The 20,459-nt window shown below is 42.8% G+C and overlaps 1 protein-coding gene across 1 annotated transcript in view; it reads left to right on the forward strand.

Annotated features, from left to right (window-relative positions):
• Fam185a (family with sequence similarity 185 member A) overlaps positions 1-20,459 on the forward strand; it is a 37,602-nt gene that overhangs the window by 6,840 nt on the left and 10,303 nt on the right. Inside the window, exons 4-6 of the mRNA XM_004652686.2 lie at positions 219-357; positions 13,559-13,600; positions 17,520-17,615. Coding sequence (XP_004652743.2) covers positions 219-357; positions 13,559-13,600; positions 17,520-17,615 — 277 coding nt within the window. The remainder of the gene's footprint in view (positions 1-218; positions 358-13,558; positions 13,601-17,519; positions 17,616-20,459) is intronic.

Genomic DNA, 20,459 nt, shown 5'->3' on the forward strand with positions numbered 1-20,459 from the left:
AAAAGGTCTTAGGTAAATGTAGGAGTGATGTTGGATCTAGTATACATCCTAGAGAGATTGTGTGCACAATCTTTGGAGTTAGAGCTAGGGAACTAGAATCAACAAAATGATTGTGTACTAGGTAGTAACTTCTAGATTTGTTCCCTAATTTGAGATGTGCCAGCTAGACTTTTACACTCTGTTTTATGATGAACTGACTAGAGTCTTTCTCTTATTAGACTGTGACTGTAGAGAAACTTCAGGGAAGTTCTGTTAATATATCTACTGAAGATGGGCTGCTGAAAGCCAAGTATCTTTACACAGAGTCTTCGTTTCTGTCTTCTGCTGCTGGGAATATCACACTGGGAAGTGTTCATGGTAAGCTGACAACGACCCCACAACGCCTCAGACTTTCCACATAGCATAACTTGTAAGAGTCGACTGTATAGGTGAAGAAGGATCAAGAAATTGGCCTTCTAGATAATTAATTGGAGAGATGGCTTAAAGCACTTGCCTGCAAAGCCAAAGGACCCAGTTTCAATTCCTCACAAGTCACGTAAGCCAGATGTACAAGGCGGCATATGTGTCTGGAGTTCGTTTGCAATGGCTAGAGGCCCTGGTGTGCTTATTCTTTCTATCTGCCTCTCTCTTTTTCTCTCTAATTAATTAATTAAATATTTTCATAAAATATGCAGACTAGACATCTTTTAAAAAAACATGAACGTAGAGTGACTCATAAGCTAATTTAATGTATTTTGACAAGAAACAGAAGATTATGGAGTTACATGGGAAGCTAATAGTGGTCCTTATTTTGAGTGCACGTTGTACAAGAAACAAGTAACAAGGAATATATGTGGGATATGACAAAGCATATATTCATGTAAGAGGATGTGTTTTGAGTGGTTACTTTCATGCTGTGATAAGAAAGCTAACAGTTAAATTAGTGGAACACTTGAGTGGCTGAAATTACAGGAATGGCATGTTACTAATTTTGGTTAAAATGCTTTCTGTGATTTGTACTGCACCCTGACATTTCCAGTTGTCTTCAAGTACACCCTTATGATTTCCAAAACATGCCTCCACAGACAGCAGTATTACTTAATGTAGGAAATATTACTAAATATAAGAAATATTACTGGAAAGAAGAGGAGAGAGCATACTGGTGAGGTAATATGGCACAAGGCATGCTGGCCGGGGTTCAGCGTCACTCGGCTTGCTTTGTAAATTTCCACAGAGCAGATTCGAATCCAGGTGTGTTTTATGAAGTGTTTAGGCATAGAATTAAGAATCACTTATCCCAGGAAGGGCTGAAGAGATGGCTCGGTGGTTAAGGCACTTGCTGCAAAGCCTAACAACCCAGGTTTGATTCCCAGTACCCATGTCAAGCCAGATACACAAAGTGGCACATGTAGCTGGAGTTTGCACCAGCCTGAGGCCCTGGTGTACCCATTCATATCTCTCTCTCTCTCTCTGCCTTTCCCTCCCTCCTTACTTGAAAAAAAATTTTTTTTAAAGAATCACTTATTCTAAGAAGAAGTGCAATCTCTGCACATCGGCTCAATGCCTGCAGCTGTATTACAGAAACTGTGGGCTGGAACTTTATCTACGTATGGTCCACTCATTTCACTTCCACATGCTGAACATCGATTATCTGTACATTGTGGCACAACATCCAGGTTTGCTTTTTTAATTAATTATTTATTTATTTGTGAGAGAGCCAGAGAGAATGGATATGCCAGGGCCTCCAGCCACTGCAAAAGAACTCCAGATGCATGCACCACCTTGTGCATTTAGCTTATGTGGGTCCTGGGGACTCTCGAACCTGGGTCCTTTGGCTTTGCAGGCAAGTACCTTAACCTCTAAGCCATCCCTCCAGCCCAGAACACCCAGGTTTTAATAGTGAACACAAATTATCAGGTAGTATTAGAGAATATGGCTAGTGTCAGTGTTAGTGACGGTTGTAGCAACTTGGCAAATTGTCTAGTTAAAAAAAAATACTCGGGCTGGAGAGATGGCTTAGCGGTTAAATGCTTGCCTGTGAAGCCTAAGGACCCTGGTTCAAGGCTCGATTCCCCAGGACCCATGTTAGCCAGATGCACGTGTCTGGAGTTTGTTTGCATTGGCTGGAGGCCCTGGCACACCCATTCTCTCTCTCTCTATCTTCCTCTTTCTCTCTCTGTGTCACTCTCAGATAAATAAATAAAAATGAACAAAAAAATACACAATTGGGAAAAATTCCTGAGTCTCAATGATTATGCCACAAGAATTCCTACAAATTTTAGAAATTATTTGAGCCTCAGACATCTTGAGTACAACTGGAGCTACATGACATAAAGCTAATGGGTTTGTTACTTGTTTATTTTTATACACTAAGTAGAAGTAATTTGTAACTTCGTATTTCTAAAGGACATTTAGTATTACATTTCTATGTCAGTCATAATTGAGGTAATATTCCTAATATGTTTAGTAGATGTTAGTAAAAAACAACTGTTTTTAGGCAAGTCCAACAGACTAGCCTTTTTTTTTTTTTTTAATGCGAGACAGAAAGAATTGCCAAGGCCTCCAGCCCCGGTAATCAAACTCCTGATGTGTGTGCTGCCTTGTGCGCATGTGTGACATTGTGTGCTTATGTCACCTTGTGTAACTGTCTTACATGAGACATGAAAAGTTGAACATGGGTCCTTAGGCTTTGCAGGCAAGCGCCTTAACCGCTAAGCCATCTCTCCAGCTCAAAAAACAATTCTTTATCAAGTCATATGTTAACAATTACTGGAAAAGTAGCTCTGTTCTCTGCACTGCTTTGTACCATGTTTATACTCTGTGTGGTAATTTCTTTGCTTTCTTTTAAGATAGAAATTGAATTGAGACAAAATATCACTAATCAAGTCCATATAGTGGAATGGGTATCCTTTAAAAAATTTTTTAATTGAGAAGTTTATTTTATGAACCTATTACTCTCCTGTTCCCTGTTCTCCACCCCATTCCACTGAGGGTCCTCCTCAATGGGTTTATCGGTATTTACTATGGGTTGTAAATGTACCAGTCAGTCTCTCTGAGTAGGGAGGCACAATGCCACTTTCTTGAGGCAATCCTCAGTGTATTCTAGATCTGCTGATTAAAGTAGCAAGGGTGCATTTCTTTGGTAAAGCCTTTTCATATTTACTGCCCTTTAACAGGAAGTCAAGTACTTTTCCTTACATGGTCTAACCTAGGTTCTCGTTTTAAATTATTTTGTATATCTATTTATTTGAGAGAGAGAGAGGTACAGAAATAGGTAGGTAGGTAGAGAGAGAGAGAATGGGCATGCCAGGGCCTCCAGCCACTGCAAACCAACTCCAGATGCGGGAGTGTGCCCCCTTGTGCATCTGGCTTATGTAGGTCCTGGGGAGTCGAACCTGGGTCTTTTGGCTTTGCAGGCAAGCGCTTTAGCCATGAAGCCATCTCTCCAGCTCCCTCGGTTCTCTTTTGCACTGTCTTTTTCTGTTGGGTTTCTTTTCCCTGAAGGCAGAAGACTCCGAGGTGGGAGTCAAATGCAGCAGATTTACCAGGGAGCCTTCTTGTGACCCAGCCCATGTGGGAGAAGCAGAGGCTCTGAACCTGGCATGGGAGCTGTCTCAAGTTGGAGCGAGGATAGCTAGAGTTTCATACCCCCAATTAGCAACTGCCTCAGGAAGGAGGATACATTTGGGCCAAAATGGCTGTCCTCTGTTAAACAGTGCCCAAAGGGCTGACAGTAGGGGGCTGTGGGCAGCAGGGCACTGCGCAGCTAAGGTCCGAGGTCGGCTCTGGCTGAAGAGCTGTAGCCCGTGCTGCCGTCACATTCACTCATTCAGCATACGTGCTGGCTGGCTGGATACCCTGTGCCAGGCTTCTGGACACCAGGGGTACAAAGCTGGAGACGAGACGATGCCAGGTCTGACTTACTTAAGACATTATGAGATGCTTTCTTTTCAACTCGATTACATGGTTCTCAGGCTTGGATTTTGTAGCTGACAACAATGGTGTGATGTAATGTCAAAGGGCTGGACATGCTTGGTCACTGGCGGTCACACCAGTGGAGGGGCCGAAGGCCTTTTTGGTATTGATCAGCCATTCCCATCCCCACCTCACTGCCAGTTGCTGTCCCTTGTCACCCCGGCTCAATGCAGCATGCACTTGTAACTGTTTCCCATTACCAGGGAACGGGGTTGGGGATTAGATCCGTTTGCTTCCATGTTGTTCAGCTAGCTTTCCCCTCATCTTTAGTCCTTCCTCTGCTTCGGGTTTTCAGTATGCTCAGGGATTCCTTACTTGACTAGTTTTTTTTAAAAAAAAAATTTTTTTTGATTCATTTTTTATTTATTTATTTGAGAACGACAGACACAGAGAGAAGGGCAGATAGAGAGAATGAGCACGCCAGGGCCTCCAGCCACTGCAAACGAACTCCAGACGCGTGCGCCCCCTTGTGCATCTGGCTAACGTGGGACCTGGGGAAGCGAGCCTCGAACCGGGGTCCTTAGGCTTCACAGGCAAGCGCTTAACCGCTAAGCCATCTCTCCAGCCCTTGACTAGTTTTTCAATCACCCTTCAGATAGTTTTCTGTTTCTTGCTCCCTTCCCCTGTCACCTCTGGTTCCACCCTAGGCACATGCCACTGAAGTGTGAACTTGGCATTAGGGTAGAGGTAGAAAAGCAGGCAGGGTTTGAGTTCCCTGTCCTGGAAGGGCCTGAACATATTTCAGTGGCTTCTTTGTTGTAACCATCAGTGGGCGGCTCTATAACACAAATTGGGTATATATTTTGGCTATACTTGAGAAAGCTGGCTGGCTTGGGGCCCTAAAACTTGGCTTTATGGGAAAATGTGGTGCTATTTCTAAATGTCTGACTTACAGAGAATAAACTTTGAGAATATATGCATTCTAAGATCTGCCTGTTTGAGATTTATTTAGTTTGGTTTTTTTTTTTTTTAACAAGACTTAAACTGATATTTTTTTCAGCCAGGTAAAGCTGAAAAAAATCCAACATATAGATGTTATGAAAAGCCTTCTATACACACAGACAGTGAGCAATAACTGTATTTTTGGTAGGTTTAAGTAGGTGAGTTTGGAGCCCTTGTTCCAGTGGTGGGGGGAGGGGTTGAAAGCAGACATGTAACTGGGTGCCCAAACTAGCCAGCCCCGTTGGCTTCTGAAACGTCATGTGCAGGACTGAAGCTGACTTGGACTTTACCGTGCACCCTCTAAATTCGAGGCACTAATAGTCTGGATGGTGGTTTGCCATCACTGTGTCCCCCCCGCTCAGCTCTTTCTGTGACACATTGCCTGCGTCCATTTGTGGCTTCCAAGGCTGTCATGAAAGGTCATGCAAGAAGCTTCAGGAAACAGCCCAGGGACTCGCACGACTTCTTTCCATAGGTCTGGAGCTAGAGTGTTTGCAGAGGGCATCGGCTAACTACAGAGGCTAGCAACATCTGGAATATTCTGAAGGCGAGAAGCACGCAGACATGGGGCACAATTGCGCATTCACGCATGTCTGCGAGGCCCTTTCTTTCTCTTTGATGCCAATGTTCTCTAGGATGGCGTCTGTGCCCATTTGCTCTTTACGTGCTTTTCTTGAGTGTGCTGTACACTTGGATTTTAGTTTATATCTTGATGATTCAGTCCTGTCTTCCAACTTATATCTATACATCTACATCTACTCTGCCTGCTTTGTAGCTCTAAGAATCATTATTGTGACACTGCTTCACTAATGACTAGCCTTTTTGAGAAAGTTCTTATCCTTTAAGAAAAAAAAAATTGCTGCCGTACATGAACACCAGTGTAAGAAAATAAAGCTCCATTTCCTTGTGAATGGCTGACTGGATTCACTAGCTAAATCACTGTTGCAGTCAGGTTCGCATTGCTGGCAGAAATCACCCAACCAAGGGGATCTTGTGGGAAAAAGTGATTTACTTTGGCTTACAGGCTCGAGGGGCAGCTCCACGATGTCAGGGGGAAATGATGGCATAAGCAGAGGGTGGTCATCACCCTCCGGCCAACATAAGGTGGACAATAGCAACAGGAGAATGTGCCAAACACTGGCGTGGGGAAACTGGCTATAACACCTATAAGCCCGCCCCCAACAATACACTGCCTCCAGGAAGTGTTAATTCCCAAATCTCTATCAGCTGGAAAGCTAGCATTCAGAACACCTAAGTTTACGGGGGACACCTGAATCAAACCACCACATTCTGCCCCTGGCCCCCATAAACTAATAACCATACATGATGTAAAATGCAATGCATTCTTCTAACTTTAAAAGTACCCATAGTTTTTATCAATTCCAATGATGTTCATACATCCCATCGTCCAAGATCTTTTAACTGAGCCATAATACCAAAACATTCCCCCCAAAACCCATAATGGCACAGAATAAACATTCCCACTGCAAAAGATGGCATTGGGCATAACAAAGGAATATTCAACCAATACAAAATTTAAAACCAGGGCAAATATCAAACTCTGTAGCTTCAAGTCTAATAACTCTAGCCAGTGACAAATCTCCAAGTCCAATAATTCTAACCAGCAACAAGTCTCTGGAATTCCAATTCTGCTCCTCCAGCTAGGCTAGTCACAGTCCTGGAAAACTACATCGGCTGGCAGCTCTCCTTAGCAGCCATCTCGTGGTCCTGGCATCTCCACTGGGTCTCCACTGCAAGCCATGGTTCATCCTCATGGCCCCATGGGGTCTCCATGCAGGCATCCAGAAAACCTGCTTCACACTGCTCATGGCCATTTCCAAAACATAAGACCATGTTGCAAACTCAATGACCCCTTTTCCAGCATTTCTTATACTCCACAATACCAGGTAGGGTGCCAATTTGTTAATCCAGTGAGGGGTAAAGCAGACTTTGAAGAACAAGACACTCCTTGAGCACTCAGGCCCCTTCAAAAGAGTCTGCATTCCTCCTGTTGCCCCACTGTAGGTCAGCTGGCCAAATCTCAAAGGTTGTCATCTCTCAAACAACTTGCAGGTGAATGGGCAGCAGTTTAGGCCCAAAGATTTCATTTTTTTCTGTGCCATATTCCTTTATTCACAGCAGTTCATTTCTACACAAAGCAACCCTGCACAACTTCTCAGGGCCCAGGCTTAACAGCAAGCTTCCCACACAAACTGCTAGCCCAGCCCAGGCAAAGCTCTCTCTCACCCTCATAAGCCAAACCTCACAGTCTATAGTTCTTATTGCATTCAGGTCTTGCAACTCTGACCGGAATAGTCCATCAAACTGTACTTACAGCACTGCAAGGCTTCTCTTAGGCCAAGGTTTCAAATCCTTCCACATTCCTCTTGAAAATCAGCTCCACAAGGCCAAAGCCACACAGTCAGGTGTCTAGCAGCAATCCCACTCCTCGGTACCACTTTACTGTTGCAGTCCGGTTAGCATTGCTTGTAGAAATCACCTGTCCAAGAGCAGCTTATGGGAAAAAGAGGTTTATTTTGGCTTACAGGCTCGAGGGGAAGCTCCACGATGTCAGAGGAAAACAATGACATGAGCAGAGGGTGGACGTCACCCCCTGGCCAACATAAGGTGGACAATAGCAACAGGAGAGTGTGCCAAACACTGGCATGGGGAAACTGACTATAACACCCATAAGCCCGCCCCCAACAATACACTACCTCTAGGAGGCTTTAATTCCCAAATCTCCATCATCTGTGAACTGAGCATTCAGAACACCTAAGTTTATGGGAGACACCTGAGTCAAACCACCATAGTCACCATAAAACAATATATTAGCTCTTCATTAGTAGTTAAAGTTAAATATCAAGGACCTGTTCTTTGTTTAGGAGTTGGAATGATAAAAATAAATAAAGGGAAATGAGCATATGAAGCGTCCACTCTCTCCAACATGGTTAATCCTCATACTGGTTTCTTGTATTGCTCTCCACCTAGGATTTCTGCATCTATACCTTTAGTGTAGCACAGTCAATAGACCCGTGCTCTCTGGTTTTACCAGTTTTCTCTACCCACATTCCCAAACTTTTCATCCACTCCAAGTCATGGTAATTGTGTTTCTAGCCATTAAACGATGCCATTTATCTTAGGTGTGTAGAGGTGGTGGGTAGCTAACTTGTCTCTTTGCCTCACCAGTGGAAAGGCTCACAGGACTGCTCTTTTAGTATACTTAAGGGGTTACACTGAGGAGCCTCGTCTCCCCTGGAACCTGACTTTTGAGAAGGGGATTCCGGAATCTGAGCTGGCACCCAGCAAGGACCTTAGGAAGGGGGGCGTGTGTTGTACGTGGAGGAGGGCCGCCATGGTTTCGATATGGCTTTTCTTCTAACGAGCCGTCGTGTTTAGGAAGCCCAGTCCCCGCTGAGGCAGTGCTGGACTAGCAGAACCTTTAAGAGGTGGGGCCTTGTGCCAGGCAGGTCAGAGGGGCCCCCCTCGTGAGTGGGGTGACGCTGCTCTTGTAGGACAGTGGCTCTTACAGGAGTCAATCAGTTTTTGAGAAAAGATGTACTTATAATCAGACCACTGGACAAACATCTATACATAGCTATTTCCCTCCTTTTCTACTTCTGCATGTGGTGACCTAGTTAGGGCAGACTCACCAGAACACTAGTACCATGCTCTTTAGACTTTCCACCCATCAAGCAAAACAAATCTTTTTAAGTATAAAAGGCCCGGACTCAGGTATTTTGTTGTAACAACACAAAACATTTAAAGATATTTAAATATTTTAAAAATATTTTATTTTTAAATATTTTTTATTTATTGTTATTTATTTATTTGAGAGCGACAGACAAAAAGGCAGATAGAGAGAAATAGAGTGAATGGGTGTGCTGGGGCCTCCAGCCACTGCAACCGAACTCCAGACACATGTGTCCCCTTGTGCATCTGGCTAACGTGGGTCCTGGGTAATTGAGCCTTGAACCAGGGTCTTTAGGCTTCACAGCCAAGCACTTAACCACTAAACCATCTCTCCAGCCCTAAATATTTTATTTTATTTATTTATTTGAAAGAGAGAGAAAGAGAAGAGGCAGAGAGAGAATGGTTGCTCCAGGACCTCCAGCTGCTGCAAACAAACTCCAGGCACATGTGCCACTTGTACCTCTGGCTTGATGTGGGACCTAGGGAATTAAACCTGATTCCTTTTGTTTTACAGGCAAGCACCTTAACCACTCAGCCATCTCTCCAGCATCCAAACAGACTAATTAAAAATGGGATATGGCTCATTAGTGAACCAGAGGACTGACCAACCATTTGAAACCTTACAGGGTATTTGTGCAGATGTACATCTAAGGAGTTAAAAGTTTGCACATCTTAAGGAAACCTCTTAAGTGAACAGCATGAATCAGGTGCCACTGCCCTTCCTACAGAGGAAAAAGCTCAAAGTCACCCAGCATGGATAGGGATAGTTGTTGAACAGAAAGTGTCCCCTGGGGCTGGAGAGATGGCTCAGCGGTTAAGGCACTTGCCTGCGAAGCCTAAGGACCCATGTTCAACTTTCTAGATTCCACATAAGCCAGATGCACAAAGTGAGGTGGGCGCAAGGTCATACATGCCCACTAGGTGGTGCAAATATCTGGCGTTTGATTGCAGTGGCTGAAGCCCTGGTGCACCAATTCTCCCTCTCTCCCTCTATTCTCTCTTTCTCTGACTCTCTCTCTAAAATAAAAAATACAAAAAGAAAGTATCACCTGGAGTTTGAGTTTGAAACATGGTAAGATCTGAATATTGAGAGGGAATGGTTTTCTGGGAAGAAAAATCACATGAGCAATGGTAAAAAAGGCAGAACTATGTGTTTAAATCATGCAGCTATAGTTTAGAGCACATAGGCAAGCCTATGGCAAGAATCATTCCCTCTTTGTTTCATAGCTTCAAAACATATGCTTCTGCCAGGTGTGGTGGCACACGCTTTTAATCCCAGCCCTTGGGAGGCAGAGGTAGGAGGCTCACCGTGAGTTCGAAGCCACCCTGAGACTACATAGTGGGTTCCAGATCAGCCCTACCTCAAAAAACCAAAATAAATAAGTGAATAATAAAGTGTGAGTTTCTGCAGAGACACAGCCAGTATTAACAAGTTTTCCAGAGGATCTATTTGACTGACTCTGTGAAGCCCGTTCTTAAATCTTTAAAAGGTTTAAAAGACTCTTTTATTTAAATGATTGGTACTATGAGATAACACCATTGAGCTCTCTGAGGTCTTAACAAAATATTCCTCAGCCACCCTCAGCTTCATTTTTAGGCCATATTCTAGCAATGCCCTAAATTCAACTTTTTTCTGGAATCCATTCTTTGTGTTTTTTGGGGGGAGGGGCTTGTATGCAGGTTCATATGCATGTGAGTGCATTTGTTTGTGGGTGCATGTGTGTGAGGAGGCCAGCAGCCAATGCGTCCTCAGTTGCTGTCCACCTTAAGTCAGGGTTTTGCACTGAATTTATCCAGCTAGACAATCTTGCCAGTGAGCCTTAGGAATCCTGAGAGTACTGGGATCACATGCTTCGCCGGGCCTGACATTTCGGTGGCTGCTAAGGATCTGATTTCAGGTCCTCATGTTTGCATAGCAAGCACTAAACCATCTCCCCAGCTCCTGGAATCCATTCTTTTATTATTATTATTATTATTTTATTTTAAATTTTGAATGGGTATGCCAGGGCCTGCAGCTGCTGCAAATGAACTCCAGACACATGTCCCACCTTATGCATCTGGCTTATGTGGGTCCTGGGGAATCAAACTGGGGTCCTTTGGCTTTGCAGGTAAGTGCCATAGATGCTAAGCCATCCCTCTAGCCCAGAATCCATTCTTAAGTTATCTCGGAGACTAACTGGTTTTGAAGTGCAGGTCTTTTCTGGTTTAGCAGTCTTTCTTTTAGTTTTTGTTTATTTCTCTGTCTTCTTGTAGTTTATTGAATGCCACAAAGAAAAATGAAAGTAGCCAGGACCTATGCCTTAATATTTCTTGGAAATATTCTTAGCCATCTAATTTAGTGTGCTGGGCACATTCCCTATTTTCCATTTTACTGATGGGGATAGTGTTGCTGTTTTTGCTACTGCTTCCTTCCTTCAAGTTATTTTTCCTTTGTGTTGTTTTGAGACAACATCTAATGAAGCCCAGGCTGGTCTCTAATTCACTACATAGCTGAGACTGATCATTCTATGGCCATTTCCGCCAATGCTGGGATTACAGGCATGCACCACATGCCAACCTTCCTTCAGTGTTAAAAACATTTCCCTCCCAGGGCATGGTGGCACACATCTTTAGTCCCAGCACTCGGGAGGCAGAGGTAGGAGGATTTTGCCATGAGTTCATGGCCACCCTGAGACTCCATAGTGAATTCCAGATCAGCCTGGGCCAGAGCGAGACCCTATCTAGAAAAACAAAAAACAAAACAAAAAATTCCCTCACTTCTTCCTCCTTAACCCTCAAGTGAAGTACGCTCAATTGCTCAATGTCTGGATTTCTGCTGAATCGATTTGAGCATTTTAGGCTTTCTCTAGCATCATCTCCAGTATCCCTCCAACCACTCACTGCCCGCCACCAAGCTCCAAAACTGATCCCACAGTTGTCGGCACTTGCTGTGAAGCAGAACATTTCATCAGTCAACATTCATAGTTATCCTTCTGGAAAAAAAGCAGCAGTTAGCGAGGACAAACGTACTGTGCTGTCTGGTGGGTCAAGAACCTGGATGTGGCCTAGCCGCGTCCTCTGACTCAAGTCTTTCTGCAGAACTGCCACTGAGGTTCAGCCAGGGCTGTGAGCTCGTTCGGGTGTTCTCCCAGGGGGCACTGTGCCTCTGTGCCCACTCATGGGTTTGCTGGCAGGATTCAATGTAGATCGTGTTAACCAGAGGCCTCCCTCCTCTTCAAGTGGACCTGTTTCACGGGGCAGTTGATGGCACATAATCTGCCTTCCATGAGAACAAGAGAGGACTAGAAAGAATCAGTATCTTTTTGTAACAGCCTTGGCAGTACCAGCCCATCACTGTTCTCTTGTTTGTTAACAGCAAGTCACTAAGGTCTTAAAGTGGCTGGGATGTAACAAAGGTAAAAAGATTCAAAATTTCCCTCAAAAGTAATGCATTTTCTAGGACAAATATAGGATATTAGAGCCATTCTTCCTCCCAAAACAGTAGGTTTTCTGCACATGTGTGTTTGTAGGTGTGGGTTCTCCTAGGGGTCCACAAGAAGGGATATGAATCACAAGATATGAATCCATGGAGGTAAGAATCAGTGGGGGTCATTTGAGAAACCGTTGGTCACTGTTTGCATGTAATGGAATCTGTATTTACTGGGTTTGAAAGGTGGACGAGAAGTTGCAGAGCACACCAGTGAAACTGTGCTTACCTAACACATGTAAGAGGACCTTCAAAGCCTTGAAACTGACTGGGACTACAAAATATTTTTATGGGTTTCTACGTAAGAACCATGTTGTTATTTCTACACAAATGTATATATGTATGTATATATTCAAATGTTCATAGATGCACATGTATGAAGGAGAGCTAGTCCTTTAGAAAGATATGAGAAATCAGGCATATCTGACTACAAGGCAAATTAATCAAGTGCCCTTTGTGGTTTTTTTTCCCCCAGATATTGACACCATCAGTATTTACAGTATGTATGAAATAAAATTACTCTAAGACCAAATTATTCTAAGACCAAAATTATACCTTTATTTTTCCATGTAGTTTTATTGGAAGTGATGCTAATATATACATTTTTGGTAAAGTAACAATGAGTATCTTGTCCCTAAGAGAACTCACATCTACAAACACACATGTGCAGGAAATCTACTGTTTTGGGAGGAAGAATGGTTCTAATATCCTATACTTGTCCTAAAATATGCATTACTTTTGAGGGAAATTTTGAATCTTTTTACCTTTGTTGTATTCCAACCACTTTAAGTGTTGGCTCAGAACCTACTTTAATATAATAAACAGACATGGCAACTAGCATTTCCACACAGTACTTTACAGTACTTGGTTCAAAAATTGGCCTTGTATGGTCTTCCTAGCGTCATGGTGTTCCGGTTGAAAGTGTGGAGTACATTTGAGTGATTGGTTTTCTCTGTGGGCTTTCAGAGGGTCGCTGTTTCCCATCATTTGTGCAGGAAGTATGCAGCTTTGTTTTGTCGCTGTGCTATAAATGCTTAAGGTCCAGGAAGGGCTGAGGGGGAGGGGCGGGTTTGCATAGTTGTCGAAAGTTCCTCTTTTCAGAACTGCAACTAGATCTCTGACTGCATTTGTCATATTGTCAAAAATTACCCACAGCAGTAAATGTGTTACTAGATAATGTCGCAGATATCCAAATATTCTTTTTTTAAATTTTGTTTTTATTTATTTATTAGAGAGAAGAAGATAGAGAGAGAATGGGCACACCAGGGCCTCCAGCCACTGCAAATGAATTCTAGACACATGTACCACCTTGTGCATCTGGCTTACATGGGTCCTGGGGAATCGAACCTGCATCCGTAGGCTTCACAGGAGAGCACCTCAACTGCTAAGCCATCTCTCCAGCCCCAGATATCCAGTTATTCTTTAGGATTCTGTGTAACATAGTTCATTTCTAAAATATCCTTAGTAATTAGAAATTATCTTTTGTTCTTCTCTCTTTTGCAGGTAATATTATGTTACAAAGCAAGATGGGCAATATCACAGTAGGTATGTGTTAAGATGCTAGTTGATAAAATAGCCTAAATGGGTACATTTGTGATCCCTTATTATAAAGTCTGGTAAGCCTGACCTGATATGCAGAGCAAACAGGTGAACCCAAAGTATGAATATGTCTACTGAAAGAAAATGATCTAGACCAAGTATTAAGAAAAATTCTCAATAAATTCCTTGAGGGCTAGGAAGAAGGCCCAGTGTATCATATACTTGATGGGCAAGTGTGAGTACTGAGTTCTGATCCCCAGATCAGAAGGGAGGCATAGATGGGAGACTCACCCAGTAGCTCACAGGCTATCTAACCTGGTAAATGCGGTGGGGTGAACAAAGAGATCCTACCTCCAACAAGGTGGAAGGTGAGACTCGGTATCCAAAATTGACCTCTGAATGTGTGTACATTCACACTTATCAACATGCACACATACATACCACACACATAAGAAAAATTCATGAGTTCTTCAAATAGCTACATTAAATCTTTGAAAGAGGGCTGGAGAGATGGCTTAGCAGTTAGGGTGTTTGCTCACGAAGCCTAAGAACTCATGTTTGAATCTCCAGGTCCTACATAGCCAGACACAGTGACTCAAAGCGCATGATGCCGTGCACGTGCCACAAGTGGGTGCAGACTTCTGCAGTTCATTGGCAGCGGCTGAAGGCCCTGGCAGGCCAACTAACTCACCCTCTCTCTCTCTCTGTCTCTCTCTGTTTATCTGCCTCTTTCTCTCTCAAAAATAGATAATAAAAAAAACTTTGAAAGCTGTCAATTATTTCTCAATTTATTGATACCAAAATTGTGCTAATATTGAACATCAATGCTGACTATCACCAGTAATTTTTATCTTGTAAAAAGCAAATGTCTGGGGCTTTTGTTTGTTTTATTTTGTTTATACTACATATTTCTAAATAAGTCTATCTTCTCAAACTTTTATGGACTTATATAAAATTTTGGCTTTGTTCTTACAATTTGTATAGCTATGGAAGTATATGAAGCAGGTTACAGAAATCAAGAAATATCTTTTTTGTTATTCCTTTATTTCTTGAAACTTGAGGTAAAACATAAAGACGACCTTGCTTTGAATACGCCTGATGAGTTTGGAGAATGTTCTCCATTTAGAATCTTTTTTTTTTTTTTTTGGTAAATTTTATTTATTTATTTATTTGAGAGTGACAGACAGAGAAAGAGGGAGAGAGAGAGAAAGAGAGAGAGAGGATGCGCACGCCAGGGCCTCCAGCCACTGCAAACAAAGTCCAGACATGTGTGCCCCCTTGTGCATCTGGCTAACGTGGGTCCTGGGGAATCGAGCCTTGAACCGGGGTCCTTAGGCTTCACAGGCAAGCACTTAACTGCTAAACCATCTCTCCAGCCCCCCATTTAGAATCTTTAAGCATGTTTTTCCTCTGCCAACAAAGTATATGTTATAAATGTCTGTTTTGTTATTTGGGGATAGCATTAAGCTAGAGGTTGATGTCAGTATTCTCCTTTTGCCTGTGTAATTTTCTATGAAAAGTCAGTGGTTTCTGTCAGACCAACGAGATCTCTGTCCAGAATTATGTTAGATAATTCTACATAGAGTCTCCTTATTCATACCAGTGTCTGCTCTAACAATTTCTATTCACTTTCATACTCCCCTTAGGATTTCTCTAAGATCTACAGAATTTTATTCAACCTGACATAATAATATTTGTACACGTTATGTGGCCCACATGTATGTTGCTTGGCTGCTGCCATAATATATTTTTATGTGGTTTCCTTTAGCGTCTAGAAGGGATTTTAATAGAAGCTTCTTTTGCTTCCTACCTAAGCAATGAAACAGTTGTTTTCTCTGGCTATTTCATATGATTTACTTAGTATACGTTTTTTCATATCATTTTTACAACAAATGTGCTTTAAAAACATTTTTTTTTTTTTTTTTTTTTTTTTACTTTGGGGCTGGAGAGATGGCTCCATGGTTAAGGCACTTGCCTCAATGCCTAACAACCCAGGCTTGATTCCCCAGTACCCATGTAAAGCCAGATGCACAAGGCGGTGCATGCATCTGGGGTTCACTTGCAGTGGCTAAAGGCCCTGCTGTATCCATATTCTCTCCCTCCCCCTTCTTTCTCCTTGCAAATAAATAAATAAATAAAATATTTAAAAATTTTTATTTGTTTGCAAGGGGATCGAGAAGAAAAAGAAAGTTTGGGCACACCAGAGCCTCCTGCCCCTGCAAACAAGCTACAGAGCTATGCACTGCTTTTTGCATCTAGCTTTATGTGGGTACTGGGGAATAGAACTCAGACCATCAGGCTTTGCAAGCAAGCACTTTAACCATGGAACCATCTCTCCAGCCCCACATTATGTTTTTTTTTTTAAATTTTTTAAATTTATTTATTCACAAGCAGAGAAAGACAGAGAGAATGGGCATGCCAGGGTTTCTAGCCACTGCAGACAAACTCCAGATGTATATGCCACTTTGTGCATCTGGCTCTATGTGGGTACTGGGAAAACAGACTTGGGTTGTTAGGCCTTGCACGCAAATGCCTTAAAGGTTGAGCCATCTCTCCAAGCCCCCACATCATGTTTGTTTGTTTTTTTTTAATTTTTATTTATTTATTTATTTATTTGAGAGAGAGAGAGACAGATAGAGGGAGAGAGAGAGAATGGGCGCGCCAGGGCTTCTAGCCTCTGCACACGAACTCCAGACGCATGCGCCCCCATCTGGCTAACGTGGGACCTGGGGAACTGAGCCTCGAACCGGGGTCCTTAGGCTTCACAGGCAAGCGCTTAACTGCTAAGCCATCTCTCCAGCCCATCATGTTTTTTTTTCAAGAGGCTTTTCTGAAGACTCTGATCTGGCCCTCTCAGGACAGTCAGATAGAATATCACACGAGAATTTCAGTAGCCGAAGGAGAAGGTGGAGATCTTTAGCACTGAGTCTTCATGTCATTCTCTTCCTCCTCTCTGATTCTCAGTTCCCCCTTGAACGTAAAGTGTTGGCTGATGGAAAACTGAAGTCATTAGCAGCATAGGGCATTTGAGTGTCAAATAAAGATTACCTTAATGCTCTGGCATGAAGATGTCTGTTCAAATACAGAAACTTGGAATGAAATGGATAAAAAAAAAAAGCTTCACTCTTCCATCAATCCCTCCCCATACCTCTTTCTGTCCCCTTAAGACATGCAATAAAACCATATGTGAATCATCTGTTACTATTAGGAGCATATTTTGTATTAGTATTGCTGAAAGGAGAAAATGTGTGATTTTTGCCAACTTTGTGCCTGCATATGACTTCACATGAAGTATATTTCTTTGGTAAGTTCTGGAAGCTTACTAAACTTATCAGCATGACAGTAAATGAAAAGCAGTGGTCTTGGCTGCCAAAGATCCATTACTTACATATTGTCCTCCTATAGGCAGGTTTTGCAAGGTGGATTATTTAGGCTACTACAGACTTTTTTTTTTGTTTTGTTTTGTTTGTTTTGTTTTGTTTTTGTTTTTAGTTGTCTGAGTATAAGAGTCTAGATGTCTGAAATGAAAATGTTTACATTTTTAAAAATTGTTTTATTTTTATTTATTTAAGAGCAACAGACAGAGAAAGAGAGAGTGAGAATGGGCACACCAGGGCCTCTAGTCACTGCAAACAAATTCCAGATGCGTGTTCCACCTTGTGCATCTGGCTAACGTGGGTCCTGGGGAATCGAGCCTTGAACCGGGGTCCTTAGGCTTCACAGGCAAGAACTTAACTGCTAAGCCATCTGTCCAGCCCAATGTTTACATTTTGATGAAATGATGGCCTTGTTATGGGGAAAATATAAAACCTTACAAGGTCCCTAGCTACTACAGCCAATGCCAAAGCACAGTGGTGCATTTCAAGGAAATAATTCCGTTTACTCACACAAAACAGTTTCAGCTATGGTTTTCCTCTCTTCCCAGACTCGTCCTCTGGATGTCTAAAGGCCTCCAGTCATCAAGGTGCCATCGATGTTTATGTCAGCCAACTAGGGGAGGTGGAGTTGAAATCACATGAAGGTGAGAGCCAGCTGGAATACTTCACAGCGTGACACGTCAGGGAAGTTTGATGTAACACTTGGAAGCTATACTGACGGTGATTTCCAGAAATTTTCTACTGATACAATGCTGATTCAAAGGCTGGCCATGTAGCTCTCTAGACCAGTCAACAGTCTTTACAGCTTTGGAACACGTGCGCATAAAGGCAGTCTTTACCTCTGTGGTACAAGCAAAAATGCTGTAACATTTTGACTGTCTGTTACAATAGAATTTTTAATGTTATTGTGCTGGTCTTTCAGTTTAGTCATACATGAAATAGAGTATTCTTTGTAAGGAAAATCTTTTAAGCTGTGGCTCTCCTAGTAGCTTACGAGGACCTCCTTTGGCAGTGGTTTTCAAAATATGACAGTGAAGTCAAGGTGTCACCACAAAGGTCCCTAAGGAGGTTGTTGACTTACTCTCCGGCAATACCAAGACTATGATGTAGTCCTCTATATAATTCAATCTCTCATATAAGTAATTCGTTTTAAGAGCCCACATATTTATTTTAAAATGGTGTACTTTGTATTCATCTGAAAACTGAGTGTCTGCGCCTGGCCCCCGTGCCGTGTGCATGGTGACAAGAGGCTCAGAGGAGCAGCTTGGCCACATGGGCAGACGTGGCTGGGCAGGGGTGTGTGCAGAAGGAGGAACTGTACCTCTGTATAAAGTTTACAAAAACCAATTGTAGGGCTGGGGAGATGGCTCAGTGGGGAAAGTGCTTGCTGTACCAGCATGAGGACCTGAGTTCAAAGCCCGTGTGAGAGCTGAGCACAGTGGCTTGTATCTGCAAGCTAGAGGCAGAGGCAGGGGGTTTCTGGAGCAGGCTGGTCAGCTGCTCTAGCCAAATCAGCGAGCTACAGGTTCAGTGAAAGAGACCGACTGGGGAAGACTGAGGAAGCTTCTAGCTCCCCCCCCCACACACGCATACATGCACCCACAAATCTGTGAACATGCATACTTGCCCACACACATTCACATGCAGAATAAAACCCTACAGGCTTTTAGAAAGGGATCATCTGTGCTCTTCCTGATTTCTTCTTGGGTAGTAGTCTTTCATCCAACCAGGCTGCCTTGTCAGAGTTACACAATAAAACTACCAAGCACAAAGGGCCGAAGCTGGGCTCACTGCCGACACACAGGTGTGACATCTCGTGATCACAGTTGTTTCCTTAAAACAGGGTATCATCTGGTCTTTATTAATTACTAAGGGCATCAATATATAACTGTAAGGGAACATTGTAAATACTATGAAAGTCATGTAAGATCCAAGGAGGAAATTCATAATATTATGTTATTAATAACAGAATAAAAAACAAACTTATGAGTAAACAGCTCTTATTTCTTCTATTTGGGACAGGTATAAAAGTGAAACAAATCAAGATGTGTTCTGCACAATTTTTGCTCTTAATCCAATTAAAATGTTTTTCTGCTTGTAAATGTGTTCATGCATGTTTGCATGCATGTGAGCACACAAGCGTGTGTGCACACACATGTGTGCATGCATATGGAGCCCAGAGGTCAATGTCAGGTGTCCACGTCACTCACTCTGTCCTCATATTTGAGACAGTGTCTCTCTGAACCTGGATTTGGCTACACTCCAGAAACCCCATGTGCCTGCCTCTCCAGAGCCAGGTTATAGGTGTGTGCCTCCATGCCCAGCATTTTACACAGGTATTGGGCATCCAAACTCAGGGACTCCTGCTTGCATGGCAGGTACTTTACCCATGGACCCATCTCCCCAACCCCACTAGAAAGGGTTTTTTTTTTTTTTTTTTTTTTAATTTGTTAGTTTTTCAAGATAGGGACTTGCTCTAGACCAGGCTGACCTGGAATTGACTACATAATCTCAGGCTGGCCTCAAACTCATGGCAGTCCTCCTACCTCTGCCTCCCAAGTGCTGGGATCAGTGCGTGTAGCCATGCCCTGTTAACTTTTTTGTTTGTTTGTTTTTTGTTTTTTTGGTTTTTTTTTTTAAAGACCATCTAGAAATTAGGATGGCCAGCTTTTTTTATTATTATTATTTATTTATTTATTTGAGAGCAACAGACACAGAGAGAAAGACAGATAGAGGGAGAGAGAGAGAATGGGCGCGCCAGGGCTCCCAGCCTCTGCAAACGAACTCTAGATGCGTGCGCCCCCTTGTGCATCTGGCTAACGTGGGACCTGGGGAACCGAGCCTCGAACCATGGTCCTTAGGCTTCACAGGCAAGCGCTTAACCACTAAGCCATCTCTCCAGCCCTGTTTGTTTTGAGGTAGGGTCTCACTCTAGCCCAGGCTGACCTGGAATTCACAATGGAGTCTCAGGGTGGCCTTGAACTCATGGCGGTCCTCCCACCTCTGCCTCTCAAGTGCTGGGATTAAAGGCGTGCGCCACCACGCCCAGCTAATTTTTTTTTTAATAGTGTTCTTTCATCAGTCTATTGAAATAGCATATGGTGATGCAAAATTTGATTAGGATAATAATTTTGTGGGTTTTCTTTTTTCCTTTTGGAACCATGTTACTGGCAGAAACTTAAAGCAACTACAAATAAATATTTCTATCTTTGGATCTCTTAAATCTCACCACAGTCAAGAATGGTAAGGTTTTAGATTAATGAGAAATTATTTGTGACTCTGTAGGTGAATGGTTACTTAGGACATCTGGAATCCATTCTAGCATTGCTGTGTCTTGTTTGAGGGGAAGAACCAGTCTGAGTCTCTTAGGTCACCAATTTTCCATGAGCGTTAGAAATGTTAGGATACTTGTTTCTCTCCGTCTCTCTTTCTCTCTCTTTTGTGATAGCGGATTTGATGATCATTCATTCATTCAAGCTATTTGGGCT

The sequence above is a fragment of the Jaculus jaculus genome, chromosome 16 (genome assembly GCF_020740685.1).
Source record: "Jaculus jaculus isolate mJacJac1 chromosome 16, mJacJac1.mat.Y.cur, whole genome shotgun sequence".
In the NCBI taxonomy this organism is placed as follows: Eukaryota; Metazoa; Chordata; class Mammalia; order Rodentia; family Dipodidae; genus Jaculus; species Jaculus jaculus.